This window comes from Sinocyclocheilus grahami, unplaced genomic scaffold, assembly GCF_001515645.1.
Source record: "Sinocyclocheilus grahami isolate Dianchi unplaced genomic scaffold, SAMN03320097.WGS_v1.1 scaffold196.1, whole genome shotgun sequence".
NCBI classification, from domain to species: Eukaryota; Metazoa; Chordata; class Actinopteri; order Cypriniformes; family Cyprinidae; genus Sinocyclocheilus; species Sinocyclocheilus grahami.
The window spans coordinates 1,084,844-1,111,462 of record NW_015505375.1 but is presented as its reverse complement, the minus strand read 5'-3'; the positions used below and the strand labels follow the sequence as shown (position 1 = coordinate 1,111,462).

The window sequence follows — 26,619 nt, the reverse complement described above, 5'->3', positions numbered from 1 at the left end:
CCGAGCACACTTGAGCACGAGTGCAGCGACGGTATCGTCATGAAGCGCGTCGATGGTGGGGGTGGGGCGGAGCTTCATTCATAACCCTCGCTTTGAATCTCTGAATCTCTTTCAGTTCCTGCAGTCAAGGCTCCAACTCTATTGTCTTTAAGCAGGGAACGCGGAGCAGGACTAACTGAACACAGCTCTTATTTCCTGCTGCAAGAACACAAGCAGTGAATCTTGAAAATAAGCATCTCTTTAAAAATGGAGTAGCAAATGTATTTTGGTTGCACATCTGAAAATGTTTCATTGCATTCATCAAAAATAGGACAGAACAGCTACACAAACAGCTAGAAATGAACTGAAAATTTGTGTTAAAATCGGTCTAAAAGGAATAAATGCTATAGTTCACGTTTATAACAAAAGGAAGGAATCTAAGGGTTATGGATATTGCATTTATTTTCTAAGTGCCTAAAATGAAACCTTGCAGAGCTAGCGACTAGTTTGTCTTCACAATAGCTCAGTAGAGCAGCCTGGAAACCCCCAAGCAGACTGATAAAAACCTGAACACCATGTTTTGAGTGAAATATGCATCACATTTTGTTTTTCTTTGAGGCCGCAAACAAATCATTATTCATCATTTTCAAAAAGCTCCATTTCCTTCCACTGAGAATGAACTTTTATACTGTCCTGACCTGGTCAAATCCCACATGGTGTTTGAAATGAATCATTCAAATTTAAACAATCATTGGACAGGGGGGAAAAAGTAAAAAATAAACAACAGAAACACCCCAATCTCCTTGTCAAAAATGAGGAATTATAGATTTAGGAAATTTGTTTCTAATAAATACTATGTTCAACAATGCAAAATATTCCAGTACTATCGATACAGAAGTTTACAATATTTTTTCCAAACATAATTCTTAACAGTATGCGTCTGTTTCCCCCTCACTTCCCTCTTTTTCTTCTTTGCAGATCTCTGTATTTTCCTGAAATGTGTGTATTTCCCACAGCGTGCCTCAATCAAATGAGGAACACCTGTTCTGCAGCAAATATCATTACTCTCCATTTACTGAGCAATAACTCACCACTCCTTCAATTTCCCAAAGCTTTCCTCTCTTCCCTTTCCCCTTTCTCCCACCCCTCGATTCCCTCCATCCTGCGAAAAGCTTGTTTTTGTATTTCATTCAGTCAGTATGGAGAATGTCGAGCAACTATGTGGGTTTCTAAGCTAAAATAAAGTTATTTATATAATTATGTTATAATAATGTCGTTTTTGGCACTGAGCTGACTTGACTATTAATAAAGCACTATTTTCTTTTGATGCTTACATGGAGAATGATGAATGATTGATGTATTGAAAGGGGACTATTGTAAACAAAGCTAGTTTACAAAAGCTGAACGGTCTATCTGAGCCTTCACAACAGTGCAACACACACATGAGAAATGTGACAGATTCGGGCTGCTGGATTGATGACTTAAGCAGAATATGTTGAAGCAGACACTGGAGGGAAAAAAGGGAGACAGAGATGAGTTCACCTTTAGATGAGCGTGTTGGTCTGAGACGCTGTGAGGTTCGATGTGTGTGTTTCTCTGAGCCTGAGTGAAGAGAACGCATTATTCACTTGTGCTGGTCCACCTTATTCAGTCCAGCATATACATCACACAGGAACTAAACGCGTCTTAAATCAAGACACATACATCTGTCAACGTTCACACAATGCAGATCACATTACACTGACACGGAGAACAGTAAATCACGAGGCAGACATCAAATGAGATCACTATGAGGAGGCTGTATGACACAAATGAGATGGTTCATCTCAGAAGCAGGACGTTTACTGACATTATCTTTTGGATTATTTCCTTACATCCTCAGCTGTGGACATGACCCCAAAACAGCAGAGATAAACAGCATTTTAAAACAAGATAAAGTATAACAGATTTAAAAATGATATAGAAATAAATCAACATATATAGCACTAGAAGAAAAAAATTATGAAAACAAATAAAAATCTATAGATTTGCCTGATGGTTGTAGTCACATGTCTCTGCTATAATGCCCATTATAATTATCTGCATCAATAAAATGTTATTAAAATGGATAATTCACATATACACAAACACACTACCATTCAAAAGTTTAGGGTCGGTAAGATAAAAAACAAAACAAATGTTATTAATAAGCAAATAAATAAAACATTAAAATGTAAATGTATTAAAACGTATAATTTTCTATTTTCATATATTTTAAAATATAGTAATTTATTTCTTACTCGAATCTTCAGTGTCACATGGCCCTTCAGAAATCATTCTGCTATGCTGATTTGGCGCTCAAGAAATAGAGCTTCACACTATCAATGTTGTTGATAATTCTGCAGCTTGATATTTTTGTGGAAACGGTGATACATTTTTTTCAGGGTTATATGATGAATAGAAAGTTCAAAAGAACAGCATTTAATACTGTTATAGAAATCTTTTGTACAATTATAAATGTCTCTACTGTCACTTTTGATCAATTTAATGTGTCCTCGCTGAATTAAAAAAAAAAAAAAAAAAGAAACTTTCTGACACTCAACTTATGATTGGTAGTGTAGTAGCCAGACATTGTGGGTCAGCTAACTCAAGGTTTGGGTGAGATGCTTTTTGCATCAGCGTAGCACCACTTTCAAGAAAGATGACACCTTAATGTGAGTGTTGCTGCTACAGAAAGAGAAAACATTTGAAAGTTTCATCTTTAATTAGGATTTCACTCACTGCATGGCGTGCTCTGGTAAGACACGAGGTGTGAGAAAGACAGGATGGGCTGTAGATGAGTGCTTCCTGTGCCACCATCATCCCTGTCCTCTGCTTTCTCCTGGTCTGCCCAGACCACACCCCTCTCTCTGCGCACCAGCCGCTCCAGCTCCTCCCATTCAGCGTCATCTGTGGCAATGCTCGCGGCCTTCAACGCCAGGTTCTGTCGGCAGCAGACGGACAGCAGGGCATTCACCAACCTGACAGGACAGGTGGAGAGCAAGTGTTGGATAATTAAGTGATACAGATGGAGGCATTTACATCGCAAATGTCAAATTAATCTGAATAACACAGATAACTTTATACAAAGAATGTCCCAGAGCATATAAAAAAAAAAGCACATGGTAAGCTCAAAATCATGAAACCTGGTGCAAAAGCTCTACGAGTGTTGACTCATACTTGTGCGTGTGAGTGTTTTCCTGGTCTTGAGCACTGATGAGGTGGCTCATGTTCTCGATGTGTTGCTGAAGGTCAGTAATCAGACCACACCCCTCTCTCTGCGCACCAGCCGCTCCAGCTCCTCCCACTCAGCGTCATCTGTGGCAATGCTCGCGGCCTTCAACGCCAGGTTCTGTCGGCAGCAGACGGACAGCAGGGCATTCACCAACCTGACAGGACAGGTGGAGAGCAAGTGTTGGATAATTAAGTGATACAGATGGAGGCATTTACATCGCAAATGTCAAATTAATCTGAATAACACAGATAACTTTATACAAAGAATGTCCCAGAGCATATAAAAAAAAAAAGCACATGGTAAGCTCAAAATCATGAAACCTGGTGCAAAAGCTCTACGAGTGTTGACTCATACTTGTGCGTGTGAGTGTTTTCCTGGTCTTGAGCACTGATGAGGTGGCTCATGTGCTCGATGTGTTGCTGAAGGTCAGTAATCCGCAGCTGCAGCTGATGGCACTGCAGTTCTCTTTTCAGTTCCTGTATGCAGAAACACATCTTAATACAATGACAAATGCAACAATTGCAGCAACCAGTAGCTCCACCCCCATCCCCTTGATATTAATGGTGGATAAGCATTACCATAATCATTTCACATCATGATTTCAATAGTACGAACAGGTGGGCTGAAAATGCAATATAGGTAAAATAAACACAAGAATGATATTTGATCATTTTCATTTATGTGCACCCAGCATAACAGCACACATCAATAAATTAAAACAATTAAATAAACGGCAATGAAACCACAAAAAATAGCAATATTTACCTGAATGTTTACCAAAACATTTTAATTAGGCCTCTACTATTAATGTGTTCATTTATGCAATTAATTAAAAAGGAAAAGTAACAGGCTTATGTTCTACGATATGGAAAAAAACATACTCATTTTTTAAAAAGTCTATTCAATGCTTTTGTAGAACAAACATGTTTGAATTATTATTTTGGGGGCTGCTCTCATCAAATATTGATTGAAATATTAATGTTTTTATTTAATTGAAATTCATTTCTTTTATTTAAGTGATGATGCCAATAAATCTTTGAACCAGAGTTATGAATTAACTCAATTTAAAACTTACTTGGAAGAAAAAAAAAACACTATCAAATCTAATTTTGTTATGAAAGAAAAAAGATTTGACTCAATGACAAGCTATTTATGAAACTGTGCATTCAAATCAACATGATATTCACATCATTTTACACTGTCAACACAAATTATGCAAATAGCATATATCAGAACACAGGCAGAGACAGTCTGACAAATTGTAACAGAATGTCAAGCTCAGGAGTGAGACTGTCGTGGCTTTCTGGGTGAAGAAGAGAACAACAAGATTAAACCATCTCATCTATACGCTATAATGAGAAAGGCAACAGAGGCAAGACACTACAAAAATGATGAAACGGCTTAGATGTTTTTAGTCTAGCTCTGTTTTCTCTTTCTGTCTCACTGAAAATGCACCTTCTGAGGAGTCTTCTACCCCCTCTGATGCAAGAAAATGCAAAACAGCACAGCACAGAACAGAACATTTGATGGGCGAGTGCGTCACTACTCTGTTCTACTTCCAGGAAAAGAAAAAAAAACATGAGATCAAAAAAAGAGTGAGAAAAGAGGTGTGGATTTAGGTAAGCAGCTGTAGGGAATGATGAAGGAAAAGCATTGATTTTTCTTTTATTAAGACATCCTCCGGTGGGGAAATGGAGAGAGGAGCTAAAAGAGGGTGTGGGAGAGACACAAAAATGGTCACAATGTCTATCAAAGGGCCACAAATGAGGGCGAAAGCAAGGATTACACAATATTACAAGAAAACCACTGACAAATGGAGAATTTTGCATGTTTTTATAGTCGGTTGCTGAATGTTTGCCTCCTACATGCAGACTGCAGATGTGCACGGCTGCAAAAGATGCCAATTGCTTCAGAAGTACATTACTGCCAAATTAACAAAGGCTCAGGTACGTGAAGATAGAGAGTTGCAATTTATGCCAGTTCGTCCAAAAGATTATACTAGTCCTCTTTGAGTGTATTTGGCTGTCTGACGAGCTTAAGTAGAGCTCTGCTATTCAGGGCCTCTAAGGAGCATGTCTGCCTCAGACATCACAACACTGCAGACTGGCACCCTAGAGCTTCAATGCTCGGGTAGAAAACATGAAAACATTCAATAATGGCATTTCAAAATGGATTACAGGCCAAGGCTGTCCACTCCGGGACTGAAATTAGTCCTCAAATAAAGAAATATCACCATAAGCTGAAGGACAAAAAACAACATAGATCTGTTGCATGGGTAGGCGGTATGACAAATTCTTATATCACGATATACAATACAGCTATTTTTGCTGCAAATTCAAACCCAAAATGTTTTATATATTACATAAACATGAAGTAAAACATATTTTCAGAGAGCCTACTGACTCCTTCAAATTTAAAAAGGGTTTTTTTATCTTTAGTTGATTGAATTTTTTATTTTTTTTAAACTGGAGACAACCCTAAAAGTAAGATTATTCAAAACAGATGAATGACAAATCTGGCCATCAGTGCAAAAGCAGTTTCAAATTGACAAAGTACTTAAAGGGGTCATCGGATGCCCATTTGGTATAAGTTTATATGATTCTTTAGGGTCTTAACATACTTTGGTTAAAATTTCTCAATGGTAGTGTAAAAGACACCCTTTTAACCTTGTCAAAATGAGCTGTTTTCAGCATGTCGTTCTAGTCCACGTCGCTTTAAATGCTAATGAGCTCTGCTCACCCCACCCCTCTCTTCTGTGGGTGACGACCAGTACGGTTTACTTTAGCCTCGAAACTTGCGAACTAGCACATATTAGGAAAGGCGATTTGCAAAGATTCATAAAAAAAACCTTATACTCACTTCTTGTGTAGATGAAGCTCGATCACGAATGATTCGCGCGAACATAGACGCATTTAGGCAGATCGGGGATCAACGCATTCTTTTCAAAACTAAAGTAACGTCAATCCTCTGCATCTTCAGCGGCTCAGATGTCGGGAGTAAATGACGACTGCTATGTTCGTTATTACATCCAACAACAAAACACCTCAATCGCTTAATCTGAGACATTCTTGTCTTCCCCTGCACCGGAGTCGATACAATGGCGTACTGATGACAGCTCACTCAGGGCAGGTCTTAAGGTAAGACGGCCTTGTCAATCAACTATCGTGGGAGGGGCCTGTGCAGAACTACATCATTCTGACAGGAATCTCAGAACAGCCTGATTTGAGAAAGGGGATTTTAAAATAGGGATAAAAAAAAAAAAACACTGCGTGGATTTTTATCATTATAGGATGGATGTTTACACTCACTTCCAACACACATTTATGTTCAAACAACAACAAAAGTGAATTTTGCATCCGATGACCCCTTTAATCACAAATGTTCTTATAAAAACATGTATCTAGACCTTGCCCCCCCCCATTCCAACAGCTTGCGTTTCACATTTTTAAATGCAAAAACGCATTCTGTGTAAATGGCCTCTTACACTGGGCCATCAAAATTAAAACGCTCCCATTACAATCAACAATGCAGTCTACACTGGAAGTGCATGTCTGATTTCATAGTGTGTACTTTAGTTTTTTGATTTAAGTATAGCAGAAGCTTTACTGGTTGACATTTCTGCCACCACATGTATACTGCCCGTGCAGTCTTAATCTGAAGTAAAAGTGACCCGGCCCTGACCTCTGGAGAGTGTCCTTCATGTCCAAGCAGCTTCATTTCGTTTTCGATGCGATGAAGCCATCCCTCGTTCTCCTGGAAGCGCTTTTCACTCTCCATCAAGCGTTTTTGCAAGTGCTCCTGGTGAGACTTTAGGGAGGCCAGTTTACGCTCGTACTTACAGGTGGCCTAAAACAACCAAACAAACAATGGCTAAATCAGGGTTCACACACATACTGAACAATTCATTTTTACAATGTACAATACCAAACACAATATTAAAAGTTTGGTGTTTGGAGGATTTTTTGTTTTGTTTTTCTATTTATATTTTTGAAAGAATTATTTTATGCTCACCCAGACTGCAGTTATTTGATCAAAATAAAATCAAAACAGTAATACTGTGAAATTATACAAATTTCAAATATGTGTTTTCTATAGGAATGCTCCGATCCACCTTTTTCACCTCCGATACGATACCTAGGGTTCAGTATTGGCCGATACCGATACGATACCAGTGACGATTACGCTTACAATATGCGCATCCGGTGTGCAGAATGATGCGCTTGAAGCAACAGAGTCACAGCACACAGCGCTTTGCATTAAAAAGTGCAAAGCACAAAGGGACGAGAAATTGATGCGTAGTGTATTATATCTGTGCAACAGTTATTGAGCCTTTCTTTTAACAGTTTTAAATTTCAGTTACTGTGAGCGTTAAAAACAATTTATAGTCTTTTCTACGCCCGTGTTTTGTTCTCACAGACACCCGGTAGCAAGTAACAAAACAACATTAAACTCCGGCTAGAAGATAAAGTCCTTTTTGCAAAATCATAGACATTTATTTACAAATCAAGTATAATAATGGGAACACAGAATGATCTTGGAGAGAGCTTTACCGAGCTGACTGTCATAACCGAATGCGACCAGGGCTGAACGAATGACTGACAGCCACAGCGGAGAAAAGAGTTTGTGTGAACTTTAATGCAAGGACTTAAATATTCATATGTAGTTCACATTAAAGGGATACGGTTTCTACGTGTATTTACGCTTTGATTTGAACGAAAACAGCGCATCTGTGCAGCGCGGCTGACACAGTAGAGCGTACACTGCTTGTGTTCAGTGGATTTTCTCTAAAATGGCGCTACGGTGATGCGAAGAGACACAGAGTAGACAAATTTTTGAATAAAGTCGTTATTTTTGTTTTCTTCGCATACAAAAAGTATTCTCGTCGCTTCATAACACAACAGTTGAACCACTGATGGCAGATGGACTATTCTGACGATGTCTTTCATCCAAAATATCTTAAATTGTGTTCCGAAGACAAAAAGTTTTTACGGGTTTGGAACAACATGGGGGTAAGTGATTAATGACAAATTGTTCATTTTGGGGTGGAGTAACCCTTTAAGCTATCGTATGGCTTCAGAAGTAACACAGAATAATATGCACAATCTGGGATTTGGATCGGCCCTCTCTGACCGATACCTGATCCGATAAAAAATGGCAGTATCGGAGCCGATATCCCGGATATGAATATCGGATAGGCGCATCCCCAGTTTTCTATTTGAATAGATTTAAAATTGTAATTTATTTCTGGGGTGGCACAGCTGAATTTTCAGCAGCAATTAATTCTGTGCTCAAGAAACTGTGCTCATTTTTTTTGTTTTTTTGTGTTAATAACAATTTAATACAACTTGCTAAATAAAAGCATTAATTTCTTACCAAAAAACTAAATAAAAATAATAAAATAAATCAATGAAATCACTTTTAAACAACTGTGAAACTGAAAATCAGTTTTAAACAACCTGTATGAAGTGTGTATGAATCAAGTTTTGTTACCCTTTCGGCCCTGTTGTCGGGGAAGAAGATCAAGCTCTGCTGGTGCCACAGTTCCTTGTGTGTCATAGTCAACCTGCTTTCATTCAACTGCTTCTCGATGTCCAGATGCTCTTTACGGACCTGCAGACGCGCTGCAAACACACTGCGCAGGGACTCAGACATCCTGCAAAACACAAAAGACGTTGAGTTATTGTCTCTATTCAATGGATGCCACTCCTCTCACCTATACCAACTGTATAGGTTCTGCGTTATAGAAATTAAAGGGTTAGTTCACCCTAAAATAAAAATTATGTCATTAATTACTCACCTTCGTGTTGTTCGAAATCCGTAAGACCTTCGTTCATCTTCGGAACACAATTTGAGATATTTTTGATAAAATATGAGGTAGGCCTGGGTGATAAAAAGGTTTCGATATTTATCGACGGTACACCTTCTTCGATAACGATAGAAAAATGTTCAATATAGTGCACGATATAGGCACGTGCTATGAGTGACACAGACAGCACACACAAACATGAGCACATGCTGAAATGAGTGCTGTGCCTGCCTGTGATGAGGAGATCGTGAATAAAGAATGAATATGAATCGAATTTAAAATAAACATTTGCATTTGAATGTTAGGTGTGCATCAGGGAGCGTCATCAGTGGCGCACAAGATGTGGTGATGATGTGACGTTGTTTCATTTGAATGTTTTGTTAGTCTAGCCCACGAGACGCGCCACTGCTGCGTTATTCATTCAAAATATTATAGAAATATAGAAGCTCAATGCGGAGAAGATCTTGATTAGGTTAAAACCGAAACCAAGTCATTCACACAGAACGCATTCAGCACATTTTTTAGACGGGCAAATATGACTACTGCACTCGCGTCTCACACAAGAGTTTTATAGAAAGCCATGCAAAGTTAAAACAGTTTAAACTTTTAGAAAATGTGTCACAAATTTGTGGAGGTTTATTCCTTTTCACTGCGACTCATATGTTTTTAAATGCAGTCTGTGTGAATGGTGCTTCGGCTCTTTGGATTAAGCAATGCATAAATACATGATGCTGTTTTGTTCATAATTGTTTATGCAATTTACGAAATTATATTTGATTTTTACGAGTTAATTTAGACGTAATGCACGTATTTATAGAGTTACTTCCCTGCGCTGACAATTTAAATGCGCTGCATTATTTTGCTCATTGCGCCCTCGGGAGACAATTAGACATATACAATAAAGACCTATTTAATCTGCATATAAAACATTAGAAATTAGATATTTGTTTAATTTTTATTGTGTTTGATTGTTAAAAAATAATTGTTGTTTGTCTCAACAAATTGTGTTAATTATAAATACAGTGGTTAAATAAAAAAAAAATGTTCTATTGCTTTTTGTTTTAAAAAAGGTTATAAAAAATGTCATTATCGATAATGACATATATAAAATATTATATCGTTGATACATTTTTTAGCTATATCGCCTAGCCCTAATATGAGGGCTCTCTGACCCTCCCATAGACAGCAAGGTAACTACCACGATCAACGTCCAGAAAAGTACCAAGATGATTGACAAAGTAGTCCGTGTGACATCAGTGGTTCAACTGTAAAGTTACGAAGCTATGAGAATACTTTTTTTGCGCAAAGAAAACAAAAATAACGACTTTATTCCACATTTTTGTATCTACTGCGTCACTTGTGGATGCGCACACAGACTACTTTGTTGATCATCTTAGTACTTTTCTGGACCTTGAACGTGGTAGTTACCTTGCTGTCTACGGGAGGGTCAGAGAGCCCTCAGATTAAAAAAATATTCAAAAATATCTTAAATTGTGTTCCGTTCACTCAGCCTTTAACACGAGGGTGAGTAATTAATGACAGAATTTTCATTTTAGGGTGAGCGAACCCTTTAATGTATACACTGTATAAATTATAATATTACAAAAAGGTTTCAGAACTGTGGCACAGAGAGCTCTACACTGCTCCTGACCTATAAGAGGTCATGTGCTCCCTGTACCTTACTGACAATTTCCTCATTATACAACCCGATAAAAAAAAGAAAAAAAAAGAAGAAAAAAAAAAAGAAAAAAAAAAAAAAGAAAAAAAAAATTAATGGAATATTGTGGTTGTAATCTATCCTTCAAAGGTTACATGTTGTTTCTGAGTTGACTTTGATATTTATTTGCAATATAATCAGAATTTTGACAGACTTATTTATCTGAGGGTATTGGACTATTTCTAGGCCAGTGAAAATGGTTCAGTGCACGCAAAATACACGGAGATCAACCCAGTAGTGACTTGCTATTTTACTAATAAATGTGGGAAATTGCTTTAAATCGGTTTCCAGACTGTCCAAGGGGCTCAGGCAAAAAAAAAAAAAAAAAAAAAAAAAAAAAAAAAAAAAAAAAAAAAAAAAAAAAAAAAAAAAAAAAAAAAAAAAAAAAAGAAGTAAAATAGAATTAATGGAATATTGTGGTTTAAATAAAGCTTTGAAAAAATTAGCAGGCCCAACATGAGATCAGATGCCAGTTTTAATTTTCTGGTTTAGTTCCTAAGTACACTATCGTTTTAAAAATATGAAGTCATATATTTTTTAAATATTACTTTTATTAATCAAAAGTGACAGTAAAGATTGATAAAGAAAATTATATTTTAAATAAATCCTGTTCTTTTCAGTCAATCAAAGAATCCTAAAAAAGGGTCAGTTTCCACAGAAATACTAAGCAGCTCAATTGTTTTTAACGTTGGATAATAAGAAATGTTTCTTTAGCACCAAATCAGTATATTAGAATGATTTCTGAAGTATCATTCTCCACTGAAGACTGAAAATTCAGCTTTGCCCTTACAAGTATAAATTACATTTTAAAATATAAAATTAAGTTAATATTTCACAATATTTTACTAATAGTTTATTTATAATCAAATAAATGCAGCCTCGGTGAACATTAGAGAATATTTTGAAAATATAAAAAAATCTTACCAAACTCAAACTTTTGAATGGTAGAGCAAGTCTCACTGGGAAAAATATGAAGCATACCTGACAGTTGGCTAGGAATGCATCCTATGATAACTGAGAATATATTTCAACTTACTGCACCTTTTTCTTTTCTATTTAAAGAGGTCATATGATGCGATTTCAATTTTTCCTTTCTCTTTGGAGTGTTACAAGCTCTTGGTGCATAAAGAAGATCTGTAAAGTTGCAAAGACTAAAGTCTCAAATCCAAAGAGATATTCTTTATAAAAGTTGTGCTGGTCGCTGAGGAAATACATCAACTTCGCGCTGTGGATCGCCGGATCGGCTTTCACCGTGGACGAAGCGGAGTCCAGCCCGGGGTCGTCACATGAGGTTGCCGCAAGCCCGCCGCCGCTCACACTAGCCCGCTGTGTGTGATGGCTGTGTTTCGTTGTGAAAGCGAAACTACTTTGTTTGGTCTTCCAAAAGAGGACACGACTAGAAATCAGTGGTTAAGTTGTATTTACAACACTGTTCCAGAACAGTTCAACCCAAATATTCCGATGTGTCCAGCGCATTTTATGGAGGACTGTTTCCTGATCCTGGAAGAGTAGACTACAATGCCGGCTGTTCTGACTCACAGACTGTAAGTAAGTTTTTTTAGATTTAAAGAATTTGCCACTGACGATTCAAACTCGAGTTTTGAGCAGTGTAGAGTTGCGCTTGTTGTTTGTCATTTGTCATCACAAATGCAGACATGGTTTTATGTTTACGCGGCGCGATGCAATGCAGCGCGTAAAAAGACAGTATAAGTCATTATAATCTGTAATTAAGCCCCCACTAGATGCAACAAATGCCTCGTTTATAATGGGTTTTAATGTTTTTGTCTCGTCGCTCCAGCCGGGACAAGGCATCACAATATGGCAAGGGGCGTAACATTTCCGTCACACGCTTGAGGTATTCGGCCAATCACAACGCACTGGATAGCTGGTCAATCAGAGCACACCTCACTTTTCAGACCGATGAGTTTTGTAACAAATCGACGTTTCAGAAAGGCGGGGCATAGGGGAGAAACAATAATGTACAGCATGTGGAAAATAATGTGTTTTTTGAACCTTAAACCACAAACATTTCATTACACCAAATGTTCTTTTTAGCAACATCAAATTACCCCTTTAATATAGGTAAGCGCTAAAGGCCATCATGCTCTCATTCAAACACATTCTCCATTGAGAGCCTTCAATACTGCAACACAGTCTTTTGCAACACTAGTGCAAACAGCTCGTTAATGAATGCTTTGAGATATCACCTGAACGGTGTGTGGGCGGTATTAGTTTTGATTTTAGAAAAGAGTGCAGAAGCTGTATTTGGGGCCATAATGTTGGTGCAGTGCCGACACTGCCAGACTCCTGCATTATTAATGCGGGCAGGAGCGTGCCAGCACTCCTTGCCACTAAGCACCTCTCCCCCTCTCTCTCACTCGCTCGGCAAGTTGTGAATTCTGATGCCGGTGAATGAAACACGTAGGAGTGAGACTCATTCAGCTTTATCCCCTCCTCCTTCCCCTCTCCGTCCCTCCCACCCTTGTTGTTTTCCCTCTTTCTCTCCTCCCTCCGCCTGTCCTTCATTTTCTCCCTCCCATCTACGGATGCTGCGGCGGTTTTTACTGACGAGAACCACACACAAACAGAATGACTGAATCTAAAGGCTGAGGGGTGGGGCGATGGGATGTGTTGCAAAAATCTGATACATTTCCTGTCAAAAACAAGCAATAAACCAAAAAAAAGGAAAGGGGGGGGGGGGGCAAAAAATTACACAAAGCACAAGTCTCCACTCTCCACTGGACCTGATGAAAAATGCAGAGGTAAGGAGACCTCCACCTGCGATGGTGTCTGGCTTTGTCCTGTGTACTCTTACTAATGAATAATTGAGGCGTATTCAAAGTTTCAAAGGACAGCGTTAAAGAGCTGCACATCACACATGGCATAAAATAAACAACATCTAAACAAATAAAAATACAGGTCTCAAGATGCATGCTGGTGCCTGCAAATAGAATCTGCTGTATCACGTGAGTGCACGCTTTTAGACTGAACGTAGGCACACGTGCTGCTTACTTCTCAAATTCGGCTCTCCTCTGGATAGGGATTGGATTAAGGACAGGAACCGCCACCTTCCGCTCTTCGTACTCTTTGAGTTTCTGTTTCAACATGACAATCTGCAAGCACACACACACACTCTCATTAGACAAGCTAGTCTCATGTGGATTAGACCCATCTCACCTAACAGGAGAAGCAAACCAGATTTACAAAGTAAGTAGTTCCACATAAGACGTAATTAAGGTTGAGATTCATCGTGTTTTTTTTTTTTACCTCAGCTTTCTGCTTTTCACAGATGACAGCATACTGGCCAATGTGACTGTCCAATCTCATCACGTTACTCCTCAGCTGAAATACAGGGAGAGAGAATCAGAAATATGACCTATATTATAATGACGCTTTAATAGCATCTTTGTACGAAGTGAACTCATGGGTGATTTGAGGCATGTTGTTGGTCGGGGGACTGCTGAAGCTGCACGTGTATGTGTAGGACTCACAGTGGATTTGATCTCCTTGGCGCGGTTGGCATATTTGAGAGTGTTGTGTGTATCTTCATAGGAGAGTGAGAACGGGCTGACGTTCGCGATCATCACAGTTCGGCAGTTTCCACCCAGAGAGTCTTTGAGGAGCCGTGTCAGCTTGCTATCTCTGTAAGGAATATGTGTCTTCTTACACTGAGAATAAAAAACAAGCCAAAGCAAAGAAAAATCAAATTTAAGAATGTCACGAAAGAACGGCTACGACACGTAAGAATCAAAGACTGCAAAACAAAAACAATACAGCCTAGGCAGAGATCACATGAATAGGCTTAAAATTTCATTCTAGGCCATTTCTGAAATGAGTTTACATTTACTTTACAATGGATCGGTCACTAGGCTTGCCTTAAAATGTTATTAACCCAATCCAAGGAAAGCTTTTTTTTTATGCAAGTCTATGGAGAATCTTTGTGTCTCGATAGTTTTAAAAGCATTTTAATAGAAATTATCCAAAAATACGCTAAACATTGTTACAAGGCCACTTATAATAGGTTGCTCGCACACGACGTCACTGCTGTGGTGTGAAAGGCAGCTGGAGGGCAGGAAGTGATTTTTTATATAGGAATAAGAATCGCTAGCAGAAACTCAAAATGCCTATGTTTTGCAAATGGTTAATATAAGATGTAATAATATATTAATAAAGAAATATATCAATAGATACAGGGCTGCCAACTCTCAGGGATTCAGCATGAAACAGTCAGAATTCACTCAATGCTAAACGCCACACGTAGACAAGATGCAAATAAGATATTATATGTGCAGTTTAGAGAGCTTCATTGATTATAATGGAACATTGTGAGATTGTGATAAATTGAAGTGAGTGACAGCTTTTTAGTGATTATATGGAAGTGCTATTAGCTCACTTTCTAGGCTATAATCAATTCAGAATTTTAATAAAAGTTTTGTTTTACGTGCTGCTAACAGGATCAGCAGCCACATACCCTGTACATGCAGCTAAGTTTCAGGAGTGACATATATCCTGTATGCCTCATATAAATGTGGGATTCACTTTCGAAATAGCTTGTTTGCAATCAGGATTAGTTGATTAGCCTATATCCACTGCCTCACCCACTGGCAGGCAAGTATTTCAATTTAGTTGAAAAATCGCTCTTCTTCATAACATAAGGATCACGTCCAACATGTGTCATGATTTTCTGTTAATACCTACCTCTTGAAATAATGTTTAAACCAGTACAGTACGGACTTTCCTCCATCTCATCCATTCTGCTTTTCACTTTCTGCCCTCCATCTGAATTTGGCACATCATCAGAATCACATGATTGCAAGCTATAGTAACTTCCCGTAGAGGATACAAGTGAGACAAATAAATCTTGTCATTTTCATATTTTTCAAATAAATCTTGCAATTTTTAATCAAAATATCAAAACTCGACCTAACAGTGAAATGACAGACTTCTCTTTGGTGATGCATGCTGGACTTCTCCATTCAATTCGTTTTTCTAAACCCTGTCCCTTCTTACAATCGACTGCAATGTCAATGGCCAACATTTTTTCTTTTTGATGTACTTGTTAATTAACATGCATGACATTTTGCTAGCGAAACTCCTAGCCTACATTTTCACTTCTTTCAGTAAATTTCTATTTTTATATTAATAACACAGAATACGGCAGCAAATAACAATGCTGCTAACTGACCTTCTCTAATATACATCCTAACAATAATTTCAGATTTGTCTCATCTCAACAGCTTCATGCGGTTAAACATGTTCAAACAGCCAGTTGGAACTCTGGCTTTCATCTCGCTGGCCTGTCTGACCCGCAAAAGAAAGCGTTCACAAACTGATGGTCTAATTAATCTCAGGATCTAGTGACTGATACACAGTCCGTATCCCAGCATCCGCAAAAAAAAAAAAAGTATGTATATATATATATTATAAAAAAAAAAACTTGTTGCCTCTTTCCCAAAAAGACTCATGGCTGTATTAGATCAAAAGGGTGCTTCTACTAAATACTGAGCAAAGGGTCTGAATACTTAGGACCATGTGATATTTCAGTTTTTCTTTTTTAATAAATCTGCAAAAATGTCAACAATTCTGTGTTTTTCTGTCAATATGGGGTGCTGTGTGTACATTAATGAGGAAAAAAATTTACTTAAATGATTTTAGCAAATGGCTGCAATATAACAAAGAGTGAAAAATTTAAGGGGGTCTGAATACTTTCCGTACCCACTGTATATATATAAATTATAAAAAAAACAAACAAACAAACAAACAAACATCAAAGCCAAGTTTCCACTTAGCTGATGTGGAACAGTTAACATACATGGAGAACGACATATACACAATTTGCCAACACAAACATAGGGGGAAAACACAGCAGTCAGGGGAGCGAAATGTGGACATTTTTGTATATCTGATCTCGTCCAGCCGATGTCTCAAACTATAGCCTACATCTGGACTCTGTATGTGTTCATGTTTTCATTATAGCTTTGAATCAAGCGGTGGTCTGCTGGGAACTTCACAGACTCCTTTGCAAATGGGTGAAATAAAGACCGTGGCCCACTTTTCAGTCATTTCTCATTCTCTGGTAGGAACTACTGCAACAAAAAGAAAAAGGTACACTTTTAGTGATAAAACACCAGCTTATGTAACCTAAAAAACATGAACGCAGCATCATCATGATAGCTAGTCTGTGAAAAATCACATTTCTGAAGGCAGCATGTTCTCTCTGTTGGCACAACTGTGTTAACGGGGTGTGAGTGGCCTGTTTCGGGCCCTCCCAGGAGAATGTTGGTAAGGAGAGCCGTCTGCGTGACAGGTTAATTTATGCAGATGGCATGAAAACAATACCTATGAAGCTGTCTTTTTGAGGGGCCCAGAGACAGGCACAAACCTCCTCACCTTACACACGCACAAACACCAGCCGAAACACTCCGACATCAAACAGCAAACACACAAAAAAAAACCACTCAAGACACAACACAAACACGAAAAGCACATAAACAAATCAAACAATCCCTTGAGAATGTTTAAACACTGCCAGGAACAACAATATGAGATCACGACTACAAATACAATCAATTTACAAGAAAAATTAAAAGAACATGCATCCTGCTTTGGAAGACAATAAACAGAAAGAGGGCCTGCACTTATCTAGCACCAAATTAACTCAAGTGACCATGAGGTTTTCAACCAATCCAATAATTATGGGTCACAGGCTTGTTAAGATTCAGCTGTACTACAGGACAAAACAAAGATGTACTGCATGCTGAAAAACTCCAGACACAGCAAACAAGTAAAAAAAACAAAAAAACACACAGAACAGAACAGAACAGCCTTAACATTCAAAAACTCCCTCTCTCCATTCTGCTCTTCAGTCAAATAAACACAAACAAAGCCAGCAATCGAGATACTTGGACGTGAGCTGGAACAAGTGAACTCGTCTACAGTACTCCATCACTGAAAACAAACATTTGAGAAACAACAGTTTCAATAGTAATGCACGCACATGGTTGTGGGAGCAGTCAAACCTTTATGATCACCCAGAATAAACTTATTCAAGCATGGTCTGGAATGTACACTAACATTCAAAAGTTTTGGGTCAGTAACAAATCAACACTTTTATTCAGCAAGGACACATTAAATTGATCAAAAGGGAAAACAAATGCCTTTCTTTTCAACTTTCCATCATAAAAGAATACTGAAAAAAATATTAAACAGAACAACTGTTCTCAACACTGATAATAAGATTTTTTGTTAACACCAAATAAGCATATTAGAATGATTTCTGAAGGATCATGTGAAATTAACAGGAGTAACGTTGTGCATATACACACACAACCTTAACAGATGTTCTTGTTCGATCAATCTCAGCCAGAGATACTAGAGACCTGAGTCACCACAATCATATTTTTAGAGCAAGTTCAGTTGATGTGCACTGTATGGACTGAAAAGCAGTCGGACAACTAGTCACCTGTGGTGTCGTTGACATGCATATGGAATAAGGCACATGCTTCTTTGCACTATCGCCAGTGGTAGGACTGTCAACATCTCTCAGGTTATGAACAATGTCAGAAAGCATTGGTATTGTGTGGTCGGCGAGAGACACAAATGCCTTTTAAGTGTTTAGGAGGTGGAGAACAAGAAAAACGAATTGGACAAAACTGGCTTAAAGGGGTCATATGATGCGATTTCAATTTTTCAAAGTGTTACAAGCTCTTGGTGCATAAAGAAGATCTGTAAAGTTGAAAAAGACTAAAGTCTCAAATCCAAAGAGATATTCTTTATAAAAGTTAAGAGTCAACCACACCCTCCTAAAACGGCTCGTTCTAACACGCCCCCACATATCTACGTCACGATGTGGGAAGATTTGCATAACACCGCCCAAATGTTCATGCAAAGAAAGAAGGCGTAACTTTTATTCTCGCTGTAGAGTTGTTGCTGTCGCCATGTCGTGAAGGCGCTGTGCGATTCATTGTGAAAGCTAAACTACTTCGTTTGGCCTTCCAAAATAAGACTATATCTGCTTCGTCATGCCTGGAGCTGATCCGTGCTGGTCGCTGAGGAAATACATCAACTTCGTGCTGTGGATCGCCGGATCGGCTTTCACCGTGGACGAAGAGGAGTCCAGCCCGGGGTCGTCACATGTGGTTGCCGCAAGCCCACCGGCTGCTCCTTCGTCGAGCCCGCCGACCTCCGCTTACTCTAAGCCCGCTGTGTGTTTCGTTGTGAAAGCAAAACTACTTTGTTTGGCCTTCCAAAAGAGGACACAACTAGAAATCAGTGGTTAAGTTGTATTTACAACACTGTTCCAGAACAGTTCAACCCAAATATTCAGATGTGTGCAGCGCATTTTATTTTGATCCTGGTAGATTAGACTTCAATGCCGGCTGTTCTGACTCACAGATTGTAAGTACGTTTTTTATATTTAAAGGATTTGCCACTGATGATTCAAACTTGAGTTTTGAGCAGTGTAGAGTAGCGCTTGTTGTTTGTCATTTCTCCGATCACAAATGCAGACATGGTGTTATGTTAACGCGGCACGATGCAACATGTAAAAAGACAGTAGAAGTCATTATAATCCGTAATTATGTCTCCACTGGATGCAACAAATGCCTCGTTTATAATGGGTTTTAATGTTTTTGTCTCGTCGCTCCGGCCGGGACACGACATCACAGTATGGTAAGGAGCATTTCCGTCACACGCTTGAGGCATTCGGCTAATCACAACGCACTGGATAGCTGGCCAATCAGAGCACACCTCGTTTTTCAGACCGATGAGCAAAAAAGTCTTGATATTTATTTCTCTTGTGTGTCACTATGGTTACAGGCATTACTGAAGGATATCACTAGCTAGAGGAAGAGACTGACCTCAGTTACCTGTTCATACAGACAGTACTGGATCCTCTTTGCTTTTGTATATATAATACCATTTAAAACATTGAATTTTTCAAATGTTTTTGAAAGGAGTCTTGTGTTCATCAAGGTTGCATTTATGTGATAATCAACACAGTAAAAGCAGTAATATTGCCAAATATTTTTTACAATCAACAATAAGATTTCCATTTTAATATATTTGTAATTTATTGCAGTGATGACAAAGCTGCATTTCCAGCAGTCATTACTCCAGTCTTTAGTGTCACACGATCCTTCAGAAATCATTCTAATATGCTGATATGATGTTCAAGAAATGCTTTTTTTTTTGTGTGGAAACCGCAAAACATTATTTTAAGAATTATTTGATGAATAAAGCATTCAAAAGCACTTATTTGAAATATAAATCTAAAAAAAAAGATTTAAAGATTTTTAAAAAGCTTTTAATGTCACTCAATGTAAATTCAGTGCAACCTTGCTGAATAAAAGCATTAAGTTCCTTCTTCTGAAAGAAAACTTACTGACCCCAAACTTTTGAACAGTATTTACAGGTGTGATTCTTAAATTGCCTTGTAGTGTAGAAGCAATTTGAAAATCAGTTTTCAAAAAACTGACATGCATTCAGTGGTTTTTCATAACCAATGAGAGTTTAAAGTTGTAATAATATGACAGGATTTGAGACATGCATGGCAGCAAATTCCCACCTAACACCCAATAATAATTAAAGAATGGTTTATAATAGCTTATGGCACAAAAAAAGCCCTGCAAGGCAGATTTAACAGCCATTTTCTAAGACTACATTCTTTATCTGTCACGGGCTAATGGGATTGGGTGGTAAATTACCCTCAAACCGTCTCTGAGATGGAAAATCTGGATACAATTCCACACAATGTCTCTGGTGGAGGCGTACTGGAATCAGCACAAGTGCACGAGCAGCGCGCACACACACACACACACACACAAAGCAGTCCTGAGGAAAGGGATAAGTGTACACAACAGAGTCTGAGTTGTAGGTCTTCTAACTCTGATAGCATCAGTCCCTGAACCACAGAGCCAGCGCAGCCTTTGGGTTTGTCCCAAAAGCAAAGAAGAGAGAGGAAGACTAACACCATCAGAGCAAATGTGCCACAGTGACAGCACAGTATGAACCCAGCTGACCCAGACTGGATAAAGACCAACAAAGGCTAAAGTGAAGATAAGTAATAGCGATATACAGTAAATACATTAGTTTACAATACAGTAGGACTGCAGGTAATTGGTTTTGTGGCAGGACCACACAGAATTCCCATACCGTATCGTACGCATTTAAGTGTGCGTTAAATAAAGCTAAAAGTACCATACTTTTTGATGCATTAATTAAACAAATAAATTCATTGTCAATAATAGTGAACAACAAATTTATCATCAATGCACTACCACAAAGAAACTTTGGCAGCAATGGTCACATAGCAATGGCACAAACATATTAGCAAAAAAAAAAAAAAAAAGGGGAAACTGGCAAAAGCCACACAGCAAGATGCAAAAGAAAGAAGAATGCCACAGGTATGGCAGCATATCATATTAAATATTTTAAATATGTTAAGAGCTTGTGTTAATGTGGTTGCAAGGTTTTTCATCAGTATTTAATGGTATGGTTTCAATAATGTGAGCATTTCTAAATTTGCCAAACAGTGATTATTTATCATCATTTATCAAAATAAATTTAATGGATCATGTAGAGACCAAAAAAATTATAAACATATATTTATGGGCACAATTTTTATATGAATCTATAAAATAATGATAACTATAAAGTTGTAATAACTGTTCTACTTCTATAAAAAAAACCAAGGAAGTCCACATAACAACTATTGTGATAACGACAAAGGAACAATATCGTCGTAATCACTTTCAGAACAATTTTTCCCCATTTTTTTTTCTTTTTTGATGAATGATAAAAACATTGACGGCCGATCAGAATCCACCCGATTTTAAATGTGGGGTAAGCGATTTCTGGTAGCCAATGTTGACATTTGAAATCACCAAAACAAACACGCCCCTACCCCAAAAGGGTCTCGCCCATATTTTGATAGCTCCGCCCCACACATACGTACACAACCCAGGCAACGATTAGTTCTGTGAAACAAAGCCAAACCAATGTTAAACTGTGTCTACATCGGACGCAAGTGGCGCGGCGCGGCAAAATACTATGGAACTCATTATAACTGCTGCTGCGTTCTATTCATGATGTATTGACACAAATTTCAAATGATTTTCAACGTTTGCTTTGTCGCGTCCAGTGTACTAGACAGACTTTAGCTGTTGCAGCGCAGACACGGTGTTACTCACCTATCGAGAAGAAACAAAGCAACCTCGGCGTCCGATCGCAGGCCTTCTGCTCCTTAAGTTCTCGCCAGCGCTGGAAAGCTGATCCGATATTTACACGGGTCCTACTTCTTGCCTTAAGCCTTCTTTTGTTCCGCAGACGTTTTCCTCTTTTGTTTTTTATCCGCCATCTCTATCTTTCTGTCGCTCGGCTCGCTAATGTGAGCACTGAACGCTCTCTCCTCCACATCATGAGTAGACACGCCCCTTACTGCTGATTGGCTACAAGTTTGTCTTGCTAGATCGAGTTTTGCTATTTTTCCATCTACAGATTTTTCCCTGACCTTCTTTTCTTTTTTAAGTAAATATAATGGGCGATATATTGTGTCACCAAAAATGATTGAGGTCATGTACATATATTGCACGATAAGTCGATATATTGATTATTGCGACAGGCCTATTTGTGTGAACACTAATTGTTATTTTTCTTGGTGATAAGCCTTTGGATTAAACGTTTTAAAATCACACCAAAAAAATCAACTATTCTGTCCAAACCTTTAACAAGAAGTGTACATATTTCATCAAATCGTAGCCCATGTTTGCAACATCCAATTGAAATCTGAAATAATAAAACAGATCTCTTTTCAACAAGCTCTGGGGAATCCCTCAGTCTTAACTGGAGATGTAGACCTACTTTGGGGTTGGCAAGCGTGTTGATGACATTCCCCAGGGCGAGGAGGGAGCGGTTGATGTTGGCCCCCTCTCTGAGACGAGCCCCCTTGGCATTGGTCGCACTGGCCCTTTCTGAGCCGGCCAGGTCGATTAAGCTCATCTTGGCCACACGAACATTTGGATTGAGACTGGCTGTCTTATCCTGCTGCCTCAAGTAGATCTGACGGAAAAAAAAAAAGATGGCATGAGAACATCTTTCAGTCATACTGAATATTTATATTTTTGCCTGACAACTTTATAAGCCAGCTGACACTGGTTTGAACTGTGCAGTTAACTCTGAAACATCCAGATCAATAGATAGATGACTGAGATGTTGGATTGCAGAGACGATTAAAGCTTTATTGCTTTTAAACGAACTACATTTTAGAGTCTAGAAATAAAACAAATAGAGAAGCCAACCAGCGTGATTTATTATTGCCTCGTCAAATCTTCCAGGAAACACAAAAAATCCTGGAAATTGTTCATTCACGCAACTGGTAGCTCAGGCTCAATATCAAAACAAGAAGATTAATGTAAAGTTGCTCAAACCCCACGGGGGCGACCGCACACAGAATGAGATCTAGCAGCATAAAAACAGTTACACAGAACCGGATGTGATATTTACAGAGAAAAGAGATGAGATTGCGAGAAGCCTTGTACCTGGAATACGGCATGAGAGCGGGAAGACGTGGCATTCATGTCAGTGGGGTGCTGCGTCCTGTTTCTGTTACCATAATCAAGAGCTTCAAGGATGTGCTCAGCAGATTTGGGCTACAACGTAATGAGATAACACACACACACACACACACACACACACCATCAGACAAGGCAAATCAACAACAATTCTTTGTGGTGAGCTGAATCACGGTCAGAGAAAATGCACAGATGACATATGCAGCCCAACTTCACCTGGTGCAAGGTGAGTCCTTGAACAACAACTCCATTGGAGCCGTCCTCTCTCACCGCTAACGGACCAGAGTTAGTTAGCAAATCCCGAATCTGCTCATTATAAACCTGTTCAGGAGAAAGTACAAAAAACCCATTGCTCAAAACACAAATAGGCTGACTGACTAACAGTGCTTCAGGTACAATAAACCCGAACTAACACAGATATAGCACTTTTTGTAAGATGCACTCAGTATTTGTCTCTCTAAAAAGGTACTTCCAAAATTTGCATTAAAATTGAAATCTTTTGTTTTTGTGTGCTTCTGCATCAATGCTGCTAAGTGTCTAAGATGACTGTCATATTTTAACTAAATATAACCTATAAATTGCCTACCTATGCACCTTTAAAACATACACAGTACTGTTCAAAGGTTTGGGGTCATTAAGAACTTTTTAATTAAGATTTTTAATCAAAGGTTTAAGTGTTTTACAATGTTACAAAAATATATTTCAAATAAATGCTGTTCTATTGAACTTTTTGTTCATAAAAAATAATAGTTTCCACAAATAATATTAAACAGCACAACTGTTAAAATTCAGCTTTGCCAACACAAGAATTAACTACATTTAAAAATATATTAAAACATATTTAAATTCTTAATAATATTTCACAATATTACTTTTTACTGTATTTTTTTTATTACAAAAAAAAAAGCCTTGGTGAGCATAAGACTTCTTTCAAAAACATTTTTTTAAATCTTACAAATCCCAATTCTGGAACTGTATCAGTAAAGGACACAACCCCTCCCCCCAAAGTATTCATAAAAACTAACAAATCTTAATTAATAAATGAATTAATTAAACACATTGATGTTTAAAACCTCACCTCAAGATAAGAAAAGGCTATGTTAAACACTTTGTCCTCCTTGATGAGGTCCATGCGAGCAAACAGTTCTTTCACAGTGAGAAACATCACTCCGGGAGCATCACTACTACCCAACATTGTGTGCGTTTTTCCTGCTCCTGTAGCTCCATAAGCAAACACTGGCCAAACAGACAAATATTTATGAATAAAATCATTATAGGGTATACCAGCTGTCATAATGACATCAACTATATGAACAGCCTATATTCATGAGAAGGATCAAATAGTGGCACAAATTTTAATAGCATCAATAAAATCCATAAATGACCATATTATTAGCAAGATAAATAAAAACACCAACCATGCACAATTCCTCTAACATGGTGAAATGGGGGGGCGGGAACACAGTACAAATTAAAAGACCATGCTCTTGTAGCACTAACAAAATGTGAAAAAGGCACCAGGAACTTTAATTCATTAAATATTTTATCATGAAATCATTTTATGTTACTGACACTTTCACATTTTGCATCAAGTTCTAGCAAGACAAAGACTGTCGGGCCAAAATAAATAAATCTAGGTTTCACTTCTGAAATCAAGTACATGGCACAGAAAGTTATTTTCAAATTCAATGAAGAGAAATAAAATATCTCACCAGTGCAGTTGTAGCCATTCAAAACACCATCCACTATTGCTTTAGTGGTGTTCTCAAAAACTTCCACCTGTGAAGAGTCCTCCCTAAAAACACTGTCAAACACAAACTTGAGGTCCTTATTGGCTCTGCGCCGCACATCCCTGTTGCCTACCCGCTGTCCCCGGAAAAATGTCACTTCTTCCTCTTTAGGATCAAATATAAGCATGTGGTTGTCAACAACGTGGACAACCCTCTTGTGATTTCCATCCTTTTCTTTGTCGTTTAAAGGCCGGACACGGACCACCACTTTTATGTGGCTGCACACCTCACCATCTGACATTGTCCTATTTTACAGCTTCCCACTGAAAATCTCTGCTCCTTAAGGTTTGTGTATCTATAAAACACAAGAGAATAATTTAGAAACAAGACATATATAAACAAGGCATATTCCAAATAATTATTCTGTAGGTAAAATGTTTACCTCTTTATGTAGGTAAAAAAAATAAAATAAACTAAAAATAGTAGCAATAATGCCATATTTTCCGATGGCACTTATTTCACAATCCAATTACTTTTGGATGCCAAGACAGAGGTATCCTTATCTTAGGTATGCTTATGCTGGCAAAAGCATGATTTGTTTTATTGTGGCATGATACCTCTAAGTAAATTCTAACAGAAGGGGAATTTAAATAATACAATTCACGTTAAACCTCATACTACATGTCAGCCAATAAGATTCTCCTATAGACTACATAACATGGTTTAATGGAAGGCATGGCTGAAACCTGCAAACCGGTGCTAATTTATTGTAACGGCGCAGTAACAAAAGGCCATTCACTATATCACCAGACCCATATGTCTGTGAAGTTCAGCTGAATTAATTTTGTTTGACTTTAAAACTCTTATGTGTATTAGTTAATAGTATCTGCTACGTTAGCGTTGCGCTAAAAGCAGCAGCTAGCTGCTCATCTCATTCATTTCAACACAAAAGATTAAGTCAGTGCTATAAAATGTGTATGACCTACCATTTGATACAATATGAATCCACGACGAATGATTTGACTATGGTATTAAGATAATGTTTTATTTCCCTTTTTAACTTTAAAGACAACATTAGAGCTGATAGTACGCAAAACCAAAGCCCCAAGCGCGAAGATTTCAAAAACAAGCTGCTGTTGTGTACCTGCATCTGATTGGACGAGCACATTCTTACGTCAAGGGACGTGTGACGCTACGACTGAATCTCTAGGCGATAGAGAATTTAATTCACGGTGGAATAAAGCATAACATGTATTCTTAAATTGAAAATAGAATTCCTAAACCATGTAATATATGGCAGGTTTAAGTTTATTATTAGCACACTTTGAATGTCTGTTCGCGGGATTTAATTTACGTGTCATATTTAATCTTAATACACACGTGACCAAAATGAGAGAGTTCTTGAACTATTTTATACAGATATACCACGGATTTAATGTGCCCCGATGATCCCCTCTAGCCCCTAAATGCAGAACACAAGATCCAGGGGGGCGATTGGGATTAGGGGTGGAGATGGGTGGGTTTAGGTATAAGGTGGGAGGAGTTGGATCCAACCTCGCCCCCTG

At 38.2% G+C, this 26,619-nt stretch overlaps 1 protein-coding gene across 1 annotated transcript in view; it reads right to left on the bottom strand.

Annotated features, from left to right (window-relative positions):
• LOC107595063 (kinesin-like protein KIF18A) overlaps positions 1-26,259 on the bottom strand; it is a 31,110-nt gene extending 4,851 nt beyond the window's left edge. Inside the window, exons 1-14 of the mRNA XM_016285349.1 lie at positions 26,041-26,259; positions 25,037-25,409; positions 24,403-24,560; positions 23,541-23,645; positions 23,292-23,402; positions 22,615-22,812; positions 14,247-14,423; positions 14,023-14,097; positions 13,768-13,868; positions 8,723-8,885; positions 6,914-7,078; positions 3,587-3,708; positions 2,740-2,978; positions 1,522-1,581 (exon numbers count right to left, since the gene is read on the bottom strand). Coding sequence (XP_016140835.1) covers positions 1,522-1,581; positions 2,740-2,978; positions 3,587-3,708; positions 6,914-7,078; positions 8,723-8,885; positions 13,768-13,868; positions 14,023-14,097; positions 14,247-14,423; positions 22,615-22,812; positions 23,292-23,402; positions 23,541-23,645; positions 24,403-24,560; positions 25,037-25,355 — 1,993 coding nt within the window. The 5' untranslated portion in view covers positions 25,356-25,409; positions 26,041-26,259. The remainder of the gene's footprint in view (positions 1-1,521; positions 1,582-2,739; positions 2,979-3,586; positions 3,709-6,913; positions 7,079-8,722; positions 8,886-13,767; positions 13,869-14,022; positions 14,098-14,246; positions 14,424-22,614; positions 22,813-23,291; positions 23,403-23,540; positions 23,646-24,402; positions 24,561-25,036; positions 25,410-26,040) is intronic.
• Positions 26,260-26,619: the final 360 nt, after the last annotated feature.